At 35.4% G+C, this 14,691-nt stretch overlaps 1 protein-coding gene across 1 annotated transcript; it reads right to left on the minus strand.

Moving 5' to 3' along the window:
- Positions 1-867: 867 nt before the first annotated feature.
- On the minus strand, positions 868-7,926 carry LOC105215024 (COA8 family protein CG14806, mitochondrial). Its single transcript, XM_011188758.3, has 2 exons — positions 7,590-7,926; positions 868-1,095 (listed from the first exon to the last, which is right to left on the minus strand). The coding sequence occupies exons 1-2, from the start codon at positions 7,869-7,871 to the stop codon at positions 874-876; spliced, it is 504 nt and encodes a 167-aa protein (XP_011187060.1). The 5' UTR covers positions 7,872-7,926; the 3' UTR covers positions 868-873.
- Positions 7,927-14,691: the final 6,765 nt, after the last annotated feature.

Raw genomic sequence — 14,691 nt, forward strand, 5'->3', positions numbered from 1 at the left:
AGTTAAAGAACATAACCCCTTTCTGGGCCCTGTATCCTAAAATGTTTCCCTTTCCCTGAGGTCCGACCCCGTCTAGACATCAAGTAACTAATCACTGAATGATTTCGGTACAAGGCAACTCAATCACCGATAGAACAAATGTAACAACGTTTTCAACGTAACATCTTCGAACGCAAAATGCATAAACTTTTTGAATACACATTCGATATTTTCGTATTTTTTGCATAATTATAGGCACTCTGTAGTGTTTAAAATACATTGTTCGTGCATTTCGTGCAGTGGAACTTCTCTAACTCGAATCACCATAATCCACAAAAAAACTTCGAGTTATAGAAATTTTCATTAAAACAAATTTTTCAAAAAGCTGTAGAATATAAAATAGATTTACCCACAGTTTGAGTTATTTACTTCGCAAAAAGTATTATTTAAATACATTAAAACATGTATTCTGTAATTTTGTTTGTTGCACTTTGCTGTTTTGCGTCTGTATCTCATGCCTTTGTTACACAATTTATGAAATCTATGTATAAGTGAAATATATTTTGTGTTCGCCTCCATACGAATATAGGGACTCCTTTAAAATTCTTCCTTGATAGTGAAATTTTACATTTTGTATTATGCCCTGGTGGAAAAGATCGATTCGATTTATGGAAAGAAATTTGTAAGATATTTGACTGCTATTGCCAATTTAAAAGTTCGATTTACAGAAGTTCCACTGTAATTGTATAATTCTTAAAAATATAGTTCCTTGTACATAAAAAGTCAATAATTATTTTCATAATTATTTATAGCACTGGATATTGACATAACTTAATTTAATTCAATGAACAACAAATAATAAAATATACATATATAAACAAAGATAAGTGTATCTCATTTCAATCTTTTTGTTTTTACTCGTTTTAATGCGCGCTCAAGAGAAACTCTGAAAGCTAATTTCAACATTTCAAAGTTTTTCGAATACCATGAAAAGTTATAGCGGAAATGGTTTTTTCGGTTCTTATCTAAAAACGCCTTGTAAAATTCACTCATTTTGTCGGCAGATACTTCACCATTGTTTCCAGCACCATGTGTTTTAATGAATTCCTCTCGTTCCTAAAAAATAAATTAGATTTGTCAAAATCTGTGTATGTATATAACAAAAATCGATAATATATACAGTTTGTCAACTAATCCTTTGCAAAATGCAAATTGATACAAAAAATCAACTTTGACATTAAATTTATTTAACAAAGGTTTAGTTTTTTATGATTTTTATTTTACAGTATTATTATAAGACATACATATCTAGTAATAGAATATGTTAAAAAAACAACAAAAGTAAAAACAAAAACATAAGATAGACCTCAAATAAGCAAAAACACCAAAAAACCAATTGTCAATGAATTCTTTGCAAAATGCAAGCACAATTGAAAGAACGAATTCATGAGAAATGAACGGGACATTAAACAAAGCTAACACGTGTTCTTCTGGGAATATTCTGGCATATATTCATGTTTTGAATTGCACAGATCTAATTGGAAATACAGATCTAAGTAAGAAAAGAAATTTAACCAATTGGTGTATTTTCATTATTTCAAAGAAAAACATAAAAAAATATGTGTCCAAAATTTTTAATATTAAGCTAAGGACTATATACATTATTATTCAGGTGCAAAAAAAATAAAATATGCTGCATTGGAAAAACTCTGGACGCAAACTTTCAGAGCTTTCATTTTTAGATTTTTCTAAAATATTACAATAAGTAGATAAAAACCCAAAAAATTTGCCTGGAAGAGATGGGTAAAATTAAAAAAAAAAAAAAATATTACAACAACAATAGTAACCATGAGGAAGTGAGAAGAGTGTTGAATCTTCCCCAGTATTCGTCCAATGTAGCAAGGAAAAAGCCATCGCTATATGTCAATGTAGTTTCTACGTAGAGAAAACATGTTTATGCATGCAAATAATACATGTAAATTAATTAGTACTAAAAGAAATAGTATTTTTATGTGTAAAAATATTCTTAAAATTATTGTTTTTATAAAATAATTTATATTTTAGCATAAAAATAAGAACAATATGCGTTGACATGTATTAGGAAAATATTTTATTGCATTCGTTGTCATAGGGGCCTGCTACACGTTCAGTATTTATCGTGATATTTCCTGTATCGCGATATTTTAATTATATTGATGGATCACGATCTATATCACAAAATATTTAAATATTTTGAAATCCAGATCGCGGATCGTGGATCGTGAGATAAATATTGAATGTGTAGCATTATTTGTGATTTACAAGTCCGAATTGATGAAATACAACAGTGCCAAAATTGTAAAAGTAACTTTATTCTAATAAATGAACATGAATTATACTGTTGAATAAAGAATCTTTGCCAGAGCTATGCAACTCAAAAGGTTTTTTAATATCGTTCAAATATTGGATACATATAATGAATTGTTGTGGGAGCAAAAACAATATCCAAATATGATTTTCTTAGGATTTTTTCCGAAATTTTATGAAAAAATGTACGAAAAAATAAACAAATAAATTTTTTAAATATTTTTTCTTATGAAAACACTAACAATAAATATTGACGTAATATATATTGAACGTCTAGCAGTCGCGAAGTAATCCATCAATATTCAATATAGATCGCGATCCAAATTTCACGATACATTTATTTGGGGTTAAAATAATTTCAAAATCAAGATACACAAGTTGGTTTATATATATAAGAATACAAAAATGATAGGCTCAATAAGTTGAACATCGCCAATAATAAGCTGCTCAATATTGTATCATCACGAATTCTGGACTCAAACATTTGGGTAAGCAACTAGAGGATACTAGGTAGTTTTCTGTGGCCTCTGTTCACTTTTTGCTATTGACGTATCGTGTACGAATTTTACAAATATTTCTCTGTCGAATCGATAAACATTGACAGCTACCATGCATTTCGATATGTCTCTGTTTAAAATATAACGAGTAAAGTGCTGAACACAAAGACGACGACATAGCGACGGCTGATGTTGCTGTTGTAGCGGTTATCTATCCCTGCCTGAAAAGAAAAGCTTAAATCTAGTTGTCGAAAACATCTAACGATGATCACAAATGTCGCTTCGAAGCTAGTGTCTTGAAAATTTGAAGACGGCAGCGACATAAGTGCTGAACACAAAGACGACGACACGACACGACGTAGCGACGGCTGATTACCAACGTCGCTTTGAAGTCAGCGTCTTGAACATTTTGAAGACGGCAGCGACATATCAAACAGCAACTTCATTGTTGCCGTACTAAAATCTTTCACTTCAATAAAATTTACATATTTAGTTTAAAGTGAAATTATTTGTGCAAAAATTGTAAAAATTGGCGATTTACTTGTTTTAAATAATCGATTGTTATTATAAATGGTATATCAAAGCTATTTTACGTTTCTGTTGGCAAAATAACGTCATACTCGTGAAAACTTTGAATAATTTTACATTTCACATATTAGTGGCAGCTCTACAGCGGCCATTGTCGTCGTCAAAATTAGAAATATTTCTAATTTGGCGACAGCGAAGACTTCAACCCTTTTGTGGTGAAGTCGTGCTGTTGTCTAATAATCTGTGCCGATAAGAACGCGTGTATTTTAATATTTGACAGATGTCGCTCGTCGCTTGTCGTCGTCTATGTGTTCAGCACTATATCAAACAGCTATTTCGTTGTTGCCGTACTAAAAACTTTCACTTCAGTAAAATTTACATATTTAGTTTAAAGTGAAATTATTTGGGCAAAAAATGTAAAAATAGGTCGACTTATTAGTTTTAAATAATCGATTGTTATTATAAATGATATATAAAAGCTATTTTATGCTTCTGCTGGCAAAATAACGTCATACTTTCAATAATTTTACATTTCACATATTAGTGGCAGCTCTACAGTGGCCATTGTCGTCGAAGACTTCAACCATTTTGTCGCGAAGTCGTGCTGTTGCCCTTAAGAGCGCGTGTATTTTAATATTTGACGGATGTCGCTCGTCGCTTGTCGTCGGCTACGTCTTCAGCATTTGAGAGTCTTGATCAAGAATGATACGAATGGGAATAGGCAACCGAAGAATTGTCAAATGGAAAACGGAAATGTGAAACATAGTGAACCAAATTGAATAATGTGCAGATAAAATATCACAATGAACGTAATTCTTAAAATCTTCATTTATAAAATGATCCAATATAATAACGCATATTTATAATTAAAATTATATGTTTTGTTACAAAAAGTTCGCCATTTTGCCAACTTTTTTGTTGGTTGGAAAAGTGAAAAAACTTCTTTATATACGACTTTTTTGTACTATTGTTGTTTAATTCCGCCATTGCAGACTTCTTTTTCAAGTTAATACATTTTTCACTTAGCATTTTAAATAATAATTAAGCACTAGCCTTGACTTTAGCTCTTTGTTTTGGTTTTATTGTTTTGTACCACAGTGCAATTTGTAAATTTTTCTTTTGTTTTTTTATTTTGCTCGCGTGTTCGGGGTCGTGAAAGTTGTCACTCAACAGGAACTCAAAACCCAAAAAAAGCTAACTGTAAACGGCTGTCGTAATCTTGTCTTCTATCATTCTTGAGTCTTGATTACTTAAGGTAGAATTAGAGATGCTATAACACATAACTTTTATTTTATTTACTATTATCGATTATTGGTGCCATAACCATAAACAGTTCATCTTTCATTCGCAATTTTTGTTTTCCTTTTAAAAGTGCCAAACAAATAAATAAAATGAGCAGTGACGAAGAAATTGATAAATAATTTCTTAATATTATAGCATTATTTGCTAAAAAAAACAATTCAAGCGAAAAAGACGATGTCCATTCTCTTAATGTTAATATGTTCCAACGGTGAAATAATCTGCTAAGATTCCGCTAGCTGTATAAATACAAACTTATGAGACGAACAAAACAAAATGCAAACGAAATTTCAAATGAAAATTAAACATATCGCTCATTTACTTGAATAGTGTCACAACTCAAAAAAGTCGATTTTTCAGGAGAGCGATTTAAAGTTTTCGATTGTCTCTTATTTAGCAAATATAGAAAAATGTCATCAGTTTATTGACAAATCTAGTGGCCTGTAATATATTAAATACAATGTTGAGCATAAATGGACCAAATAGACTGTACTAATGCTTTTTCGTAGGCATAAATGTGAACCACTTTGAATTATGTTGTTATTTGTGAAAAATATAAATCAATTTCACCGTCATAAGTCAAATGTGTCGTTTTTGCTGAAAAAAGCAATATAAAAAATTTAATTAATTTTTCACCAATATCGTTGTAATACAAAATGTGTCGTTCATTTTGGAAATAAAATTAACAGCCCTATTCTCATGCCCTCACAAAAATCACCACACTCACTACTGTGAGGTTTTTGGATTTTGTGATGATTACCTTATGCTGGAGAAAATTCAAAAGCTCAAATGCTCACAATTTTCTCAAATATCTGTGACGTGTGAAAGCAGCCATCACAATACAAAAATATTTGTGTTTGTTTTGGTTTTTAGCAATATATGTAAACAAATGTGTAAATATTTGCGTGCTATAACGAGCATGGAGGAATTGTTCTTTGAAAAAAATGGCCTCTATAAAAGTTCAGTTATCGAATAATTGTGTTTAACCGAATCTGGAGCAATATGGCCGTACCTTGCATTTTCATTTGTTGAGCGATTTGCTGCCAACCACATCTACGATCCGATAAGGACGCATTATTTTTGTAAAGCAAAGGACACTGACGCACAGCCTCTATAGACGATGATTTACACCCAGGTTATTTTTATACTCTCGCAACAAAGTTCCTAGCAACAAAGTTGCTACGAGAGTATTATAGTTTTGTCCACATAACGGTTGGTTGCAAGTCCAAAACTAAACGAGTTAGATATAGGGTTATATATATATAAAAATGATCAGGGTGACGAAAAAGGTTCAAATCCGGAGATATCTTGATGAAACTTGGAAGACGTATTTCTTGGCACCATAAGAAGGTTAAGTTCGAAAATGTGCGTAATCGGACCACTGCCACGTCCACAAAATGGCGATAACCGAAAATTTGGTACAAAGGATTGTTCTAGGAAGGGGCATATTTGGAAGTAATTTTTTCGGGGAATTGGGCGTGGCCACGACCACTACTAAGTTTTTTGTACATATCTCGCAAACTAATTAAGCTATATAAAGGAAACTTTCTAGAGTCGTTTCTTTTAGGTACTACCTTATACCGTCCAAAAATGAAGGAAATCGGGTCATAACCACGCCCACCTCCCATACAAAGGTTATGTTGAAAACTACTAAAAATACAGTAAGTTCAGTAAAGAAAACCACCAGAAACCTTAAATTTCATTGTGACGATGGTACAGAAGAGCTGCCCTCAAAATGGTATACAAAGTTGTAAATGGGCCTGGTTCCACCCACTTATGGGTCAAAAACCATATCTTCCTTACTTGTTTTATAATTCTTTTGCTTTTTTAACTTTCGACTGTAAATACGCAAATTCATTTGCTTCATTTGTTTACAAATTTTACATCAATTTGTATTTATTTTGAATTTATTTCTTTTGAAACAACTGTTTGACAGCAAAATGCTTTTCACCTCAATTGGTGACTTTTTTAAGCTTTTTTCTTATGAGGTTCGAGCCAGAATAGACTCACAAAATATACGTCACAAGAAACCTCACAAATTTTTCCTCACAAGTTTAAGAACGGTACATTCTTATATCACGGTTTATTTTTCTACGCATCGGAATGCTATTTTTATATAATATGGACGATGAAATTGCGCACATTTCTTCATACTCAACTCAAAAATCGTGTTTTTTGAGTTATGACACTATTCAAGTAAATGAGCGATATCAACAAACACTTTTTATGGTTACAGCCAAAATGTAGTGAACTAAGTATGATATTTCATTTTTCTTTACCCGAATTTGACATGTATGTTGCCATTGGTTTAACCGAAAATCAAAATTCTAATTGGAAACATTGTTGGGTCGGCTTTAGTATACCGTACCACGATTTCGGGGTTAAAATGGAGATGGACGGAAAGAGTAATATATATAATTGTAGCCGCCGCAAACTTATAGTTTCCGAGATATTTGCAATTAAAGATTTAAAATTAACAATTTTTAACACGTTATTTCTCACTGTATATTGAATTTTTCACATATATTTTGCACTTTACATATATTTACACTTCACAAATTTGTTTCTACATATTTATTTTTAACAAATTATATTAAAATTTGCTGTAAATAAACATTTAACTTTTTGCTCTATTCTCTTTATTTGTACAATAAAAAAGGGTTGTATTTTGACACAAAATATATATTCGTAATCCGTAGATCCTCTATCCGCTCATATCCATTTTAACACCGAAATCGTGGGACGGTATACTAAAGTTTTCCCACATTGTTGCCCGTAAAATTGGTTCAATCTGCTGTTGTATATGGATATGCCCCTCTATTTCTACCTTTATACCGGGAATTTCTTAACAGAAACCACCATACGATCTCTTATACTCTACTCTTATCAACGAACACCACAATCTACACATTAAATGTTAGTAGCTTATTATTTAATTACCTGATAAAAATGTGTATTATGATTTGACCAGAATTCATGATTCCATTTTTCAACCTCCTCTTGTAAATGCCTTAACCGCTTTTCTAAAGCGGTTTCATCTTTGGGAATATTTCTAACGTAAGGCCGTATGTTTGATTTTTTGTCCGGCGGACCCACATAATCCTTGGTTATATTTCTGGGATCTGGCTTTTCATTCAAGACAGGCAATTTGCATTTATATCTACATAGCTTTCTAACTCCACTCGCGTTTTTTAATATATTATGAAGTTTTAGAGAATACATAATTATATACTAGATTGACAGCAATACCTGTTGTCTGTACGGCCAATAATTGTTATCTCAATTGTGATAATAACATATTGCTTAATGAAACTGTATTCGTCTAACCCGCATGTTACACGTTCAATAAATTGCTTTCAAGCTGCCACATACACTATTTTACTACCTCACTCTCACTTCCCGAACTTGAAAGTCATCTTGCTTTCAGTTTTTGCGAGCAAGTTGAGTGCAGAGTTCTCCAATTTCAAATTATGAGTATAAAAATTTTGAAATTAATTACGAACAAGTTGAAATAAGTGAATTATTCCCTTTTACGAAATTGTACACAGACAATGCATTTTATGGAACATGAATCGACGTAACTACAGAATGATTTAAAAATAAAGACTAATAAATCCATTTTGGAGATAAATGGAAGCAGTTTCGTTGACGACGGCATCTCTGTAACAATAGCTGTCATCGATTGGCTAACTGCTATAGACAAGCCAATCGAACAAACTTTCCAAATTTTCATACGAACTGGCAGCACTGAAATCGAATTGTCTAAACTTATGTGCTGAACACGTAGAAGACGACAAGCGACGAGCGACATCTGTCAAATATTAAAATATTTCTTATGGGCACAGATTTTTTGACAACAGCACGACTACGCGACAACAAGCTTGTAGTTGTCGTTGTCGCCAAATTAGAAATGTTTCTAATTTTGCCGACGACAATGACCGCTGTAGAGCTGCCACTAACATGTGAAATGTAAAATTATTCAAAGTTCTCCCAAGTATGACGTCATTTTGCCAGTAGAAACGTAAAATAGCTTTAATATATCTCTTATAATAACAATCGATTATTTAAAACAAATAAATCGATAATTTTTACATTTTTTGCGTAAATAATTTCACTTTAAACTAAATATGTAAATTTTATTGAAGTGAAAGATGTTAGTACGGCAACAATGAAATTGCTGTTTGATATGTCGCTGCCGTCTTCAAAATGTTCACGACGCTGGCTTCAAAGCGACATTTGTGATCAGCCGTCGCTACGTCGTGTCGTGTCGTCGTCTTTGTGTTCAATATATTTAATAGGCGTTATGGATTTTGATTTTATTGACTCTATAAATTTATTTTAACATTTTACTTTCAGAAAAATATACAAATAGCATTGAGCCCAAAACAAATACTGGTGGAATAGAAATTGTACCACCTAGAAAATAGTTGTCTATTTATATTTGGTACATGAGTAACACCGTTACTTTTCGGAAGCTTGCTAATTTGTTTGGAGTGCCTTCTTCAACTGTTTGGACTATAGTAGCGAGTGTAACTAGTTGGATTATATCGATTTCGGGTCGGCTTTAGTATACTATCCCAGGCTTTCGTTATAAAATGGGTATCGTTGAAAGAGGAGGTTCTCCAGATTAAGAATATATACATATATAGCTGCAGCTGGTAGTTTTCGTACTTAAAGTTGAAAAAAGTCCAACTTTTATCTTGAATTTTCACAATATATACTAAATATTTTATTAATATTGTGCACTTATTTTACACTTACACTTCACCACATTGCTTCTGCATATTTATTTTATAAAAATTATCACGAAAATAGCTGTAAATAAATATATAATATTGTACACAAATATTCGTTTAAATAATAGCAAAAAGGGTTGCAGGTTGACAAGTAATCAGTGTTGCCACATCAAATATTTTACAAAAATTAAAAGAATAAAAATAAACAGAAAAAAAGGATTATACCCCAAAAACATAAACCATAACGGTGTTATGACTAATGCAAAAATTTTCGGTATTTCCGTTTCTTTGATAACCCCCGGTGGTGGCCCGAGCAGCGTTATTTTTTTAGAGCGCGGTCGAAGGCCGCCAATGCAGAAAATAGTTCTTTGCGAAAGAACTTTACATTTCCCCCTCTTTGATAACTGCCAGTGTTGGCTCGACCAAGGTTATTTTCTTAAAGCGCGGCCGGAGGCCTCCAATGCGGAAAGTAGTTCTACACGAAAGAACTTTTCATTTTCCCCTCTTTGATAACTCCCGGTGTTGGCTCGACCAGGGTTATTTTTTTGAAGCCGAAGGCCGCCAATGCGGAAATTATTTCTACGCGAAAGAACTTTTCATTTCCCCCTCTTTGATAACTCCCGGTGTTGGCTCGACCAGGGTTATTATTTTGAAGCGAAGACCGCCAATGCAGAAAAAAGTTCTAACCCAAAAATAAATAATGTCAAAGAGGGTATATCATTTCACACTTCATTTTCAATAACGGAAGCGCATTGAGTTTTAGTGGCGGGTCAGCAAACGTTTCTTTATAAAAGATAATTATAACAATCCTAAAGATTTGCAAATTTGATAATAAAGTATATGTGGAGGAAAACCATAGCTAATAAACACGAAGATCCGTTTGTAAAACTGATTGATGCAATAAAATAATTATAGTACATAGAGTGAATATCATAAACTTTTTTATATTATCTTTATACAATCTTTTTATATGACATTTTTTTCTGCATTTGGGTTATTTATTTATTTTGATTCTTCTCATTCGTTTGCAAAATATTTGATATGGCAACACCTATTACTTGTCAACCCTTTTTGTTATTGTTAAATTAAGAGATTTATGTAAAATGTTAAATATTTATTTACAGCTATTTTCGTGATAATTTGTATAAAATAAAAATGCAGGAACAATGTGGTGAAGTGTAAGTGTAAAATAAGTGCACAATATTTATGAAATATTCAGTATATATTGTGAAAATTCAAGAAAACAGTTGGACTTTTTTCAACTTTAAGTGCTTTTGTCAGCTGCAGCTATATATATATATTCTTAATCTGGAGAACTTCCTCTTTCCAACCATGCCCATTTTATCCGCAAAAGCCTGGGATAGTATACTAAAGTTCCCCTCGATGTCTCACAAATCCATACTAGTGGTACTCATTTAACGTCGTAAACGTATGGCAATATCGGAAAATTACAATATCGTAAAACAGTTGTTAATTTTTACATGAATTTTATTTGACGACAATCTAGCAAATATGCGAGACCTTTTTCAGTGGCATTTATGGCATGCTTACAATTAATTCACAATAAGCTGATATTACCACAATATTGCCAAAGAGCGCTCATTTAACTTATGTTGCCATATTGCAAATTTACTAGTGGTACTCATTTAACGTCGTAAACGTATGGCAACATCGCAAAATTACAATATCGTAAAACAGCTGTTAATTCTTACATGCATTTCATTTTACGACAATCTTGCAAATATGCGAGACCTTTTTCAGTGGCATTCATGGCATGCTTACAATTAATTCACAATAAGCTGATATTACCACAATATTGCCAAAGAGCGCTCATTTAACATTTGTTGCCATATTGCAAATTTACTATATTTATATCATTGCAACGTTAAATGAGTACCACTACTATTTTTATATAATTGCAACGTTAAATGAGTACCACTACTGTAACGAAAAGGGCACCAGAACAAACTAGAATTGACAATCGGAATCGATAACTTGCCAGATGTATCTAGACATCGTTAACTGAATGATTTAAGGTTTAGGATTAATGCCAATGGAGAAAGGAATGTTAATGAGGACAACAATTACCTAGAAGACGAGATTAAAGGAAGAAATGCTAAGCATTTGGTTCTGGAAGTATGTCTAATCGAGACAATCAGACTTTGGTGGAGGGCAGTGTAATGAAAATGGCACCAGAACAAACTAGAATTGACAATCGAAATCGATAACTTGCCAGATGTAACTAGACATCGATATCCGTAGTTGCCAGAATGTTCGAGTGCTGATGTATCGCTTACAATCGACTATATCAGGGCTGTCGGACTGGCAGCAGGTCACAGTTCTAATAAGAGAGTTGTCGAGTGAAGACAATTCTAAGGAGAGAGTTGTCGAGTCAAGGGTAAACAAGTTAGAAATAAAGTTTAGTGCATAGCCATTAAAGTGTGACTTTTATTTGACATTCCAATGATCGAACTCAGGGTAGAGTTTCAGAGTTAACGACAGGTTTTGGAAAACCGTTACAATACCATGGCCAAACAGTACTGTCGCAGTTGCAACAAAGGAAGTTTGAGGCTAAATGTGGTTTCCCAGATGTAATCGGTTGTATAGACTGCACTCATAACCGTATAAAAGCCCCTAGAGAAAATAAAGAAAATTATTTCGATAGAAAGCATACATATTGTAACGAAAATGGCACCAGAACAAGCTTGAATTGACAATTGAAATCGATAACTTGATAGATGTATCTAGACATGTATGTATGTGATTGGCGTTGCAACCGTTTAGCCGGTTATAGCCGAATCGACTATAGTGCGCCACCTGTCTCTCTCCTTCGCAGTTCGGCGCCAGTTGGAGATCCCAAGTGTAACCAGGTCGCTCTCCACCTGGTCCCTCCAACGGAGTGGAGGCCTTCCCCTTCCTCGGCTTCCTCCGGCGGGTACTGCATCGAACACTTTCAGGGCTGGAGTGTTTTCGTCCATTCGGACAACATGACCTAGCCAGCGTAGCCGCTGTCTTTTTATTCGCTGAACTATGTCAATGTCGTCGTATAACTCGTACAGCTCATCGTTCCATCGTCTGCGGTATTCGCCGTTGCCAATGTTCTGAGGACCATAAATCTTGCGCAAAATTTTCCTCTCGAAAACTCCTAGTGTCGTCTCATCTGATGTTGACATCGTCCAAGCTTCTGCACCGTAGAGCAGGACGGGAATGATAAGCGACTTGTAGAGCTTGATTTTGGTTCGTCGAGAGAGGACTTTACTGTTCAATTGCCTACTCAGTCCAAAGTAGCACCTGTTGGCAAGAGTTATTCTGCGCTGGATTTCGAGGCTGACATTGTTCGTGTTGTTGATGCTGGTTCCCAGGTATACGAAATTATCTACGACCTCGAAGTTATGACTGTCAACAGTGACGTGGGAGCCAAGACGCGAATGCGCCGACTGTTTGTTTGATGACAGGAGATATTTCGTCTTGTCCTCATTCACCTCCAGACCCATTCGCTTCGCCTCCTTATCCATGCGGGAAAAAGCAGAACAAACGGCGCGGTTGTTGCTTCCGATGATATCAATATCATCGGCGTACGCCAGGAGCTGTACACTCTTGTAGAAGATTGTACCTTCTCGGTTTAGCTCTGCAGCTCTTATAATTTTTTCCAGCATCAGGTTAAAGAAGTCGCACGATAGTGAGTCACCTTGTCTGAAACCTCGTTTGGTATCGAACGGCTCGGAGAGGTCCTTCCCAATCATGACGGAGCTTTTGGTGTTGCTCAACGTCAATTTACACAGCCGTATTAGTTTTGCGGGGATACCAAATTCAGACATCGCGGCGTAAAGGCAACTCCTTTTCGTGCTGTCGAAAGCAGCTTTAAAATCGACAAAAAGGTGGTGTGTGTCGATCCTCTTTTCTGGGGTCTTTTCCAAGATTTGGCGCATGGTGAATATCTGGTCAGTTGTCGATTTTCCAGGTCTAAAGCCACACTGATAAGTTCCAATCAGTTTGTTGACGGTGGGCTTTAGTCTTTCACACAATACGCTCGATAGTACCTAGTATGCGATATTTAGGAGGCTGATCCCACGGTAATTGGCGCAGATTGTGGGATCTCCCTTTTTATGGATTGGGCAGACACACTGAGATTCCAATCGTCAGGCATGCTTTCTTCCGACCATATTCTGCAAAGAAGCTGATGCATGCACCTTATCAGTTCTTCGCCGCCGTATTTGAATAGTTCTGCCGGTAATCTATCGGCCCCCGCTGCTTTGTTGTTCTTCAAGCGGGTAATTGCTATTCGAATTTCTTCATGGTCGGGTAATGGAACATCTGTTCCATCGTCATCGATTGGGGGATCGGGTTCGCCATCTCCTGGTGTTGTACTCTCACTGCCATTCAGCAGGTCGGAGAAGTGTTCCCTCCATAATCCCAGTATGCCCTGGACATCGGTTACCAGATTACCACCTTGGTCTCTACATGAGGATGCTCCGGTCTTGAAACCTTCGTTAAGTCGCTTCATTTTTTCATAAAATTTTCGAGCATTCCCTCTGTCTGCCAGCTTCTCAAGCTCTTCGTACTCACGCATTTCGGCCTCTTTCTTTTTTTGTCTGCAAATGCGTCTCGCTTCCCTCTTCAGCTCTCGGTATCTATCCCATCCCGCACGTGTTGTGGTCGTTTGCAATGTTGCGAGGTAGGCAGTCTGTTTTCTCTCCGCTGCGAGACGGCACTCCTCATCGTACCAGCTTGTTTTTTGTCGTTGCCGAAAACCAATTGTTTCGGCTGCAGCGGTACGCAGTGAGTTTGAGATGCCGTTCCACAGTTCCCTTATACCGAGATGCTGATGAGTGCTCTCAGAGAGCAGGAGTGCAAGTCGAGTAGAGTATTTCGTGGCTGTCTGTTGCGATTGCAGCTTTTCGACGTCGAACCTTCCTTGTGTTTGTTGACGGGCATTCTTTGCTGCACAGAGGCGGGTGCGTATCTTCGCTGCGACCAGATAATGGTCCGAGTCTATATTTGGTCCTCGGAGCGTACGCACGTCTAAAACACAGGAGACATGTCTTCCGTCTATCACAACGTGATCGATTTGGTTCCGCGTGTTTCGATCAGGAGACAGCCAAGTAGCTTGATGTATTTTCTTATGCTGGAATCTGGTACTACAGACGACCATATTTCGGGCCCCAGCGAAGTCGATCAGCCTCAGGCCGTTTGGCGATGTTTCGTCATGGAGGCTGAATTTTCCGACTGTTGTGCCAAAGACACCTTCTTTACCCACCCTGGCGTTAAAATCACCAAGCACGACTTTTACATCGTGGCGGGGGCAG

Source organism: Zeugodacus cucurbitae, chromosome 5, assembly GCF_028554725.1.
Source record: "Zeugodacus cucurbitae isolate PBARC_wt_2022May chromosome 5, idZeuCucr1.2, whole genome shotgun sequence".
Classification (NCBI taxonomy): Eukaryota; Metazoa; Arthropoda; class Insecta; order Diptera; family Tephritidae; genus Zeugodacus; species Zeugodacus cucurbitae.

What these genes read in the sequence shown, in the direction of transcription:
- LOC105215024 (XM_011188758.3), bottom strand. Translation starts at nt 7,871, where the DNA reads ATGTATTCTCTAAAACTTCATAATATATTAAAAAACGCGAGTGGAGTT. An exon ending in ATAATACACATTTTTATCAG is followed by an intron (nt 1,096 to 7,589) that starts GTAATTAAATAA and finishes TTTATTTTTTAG; the next exon opens with GAACGAGAGGAATTCATTAA.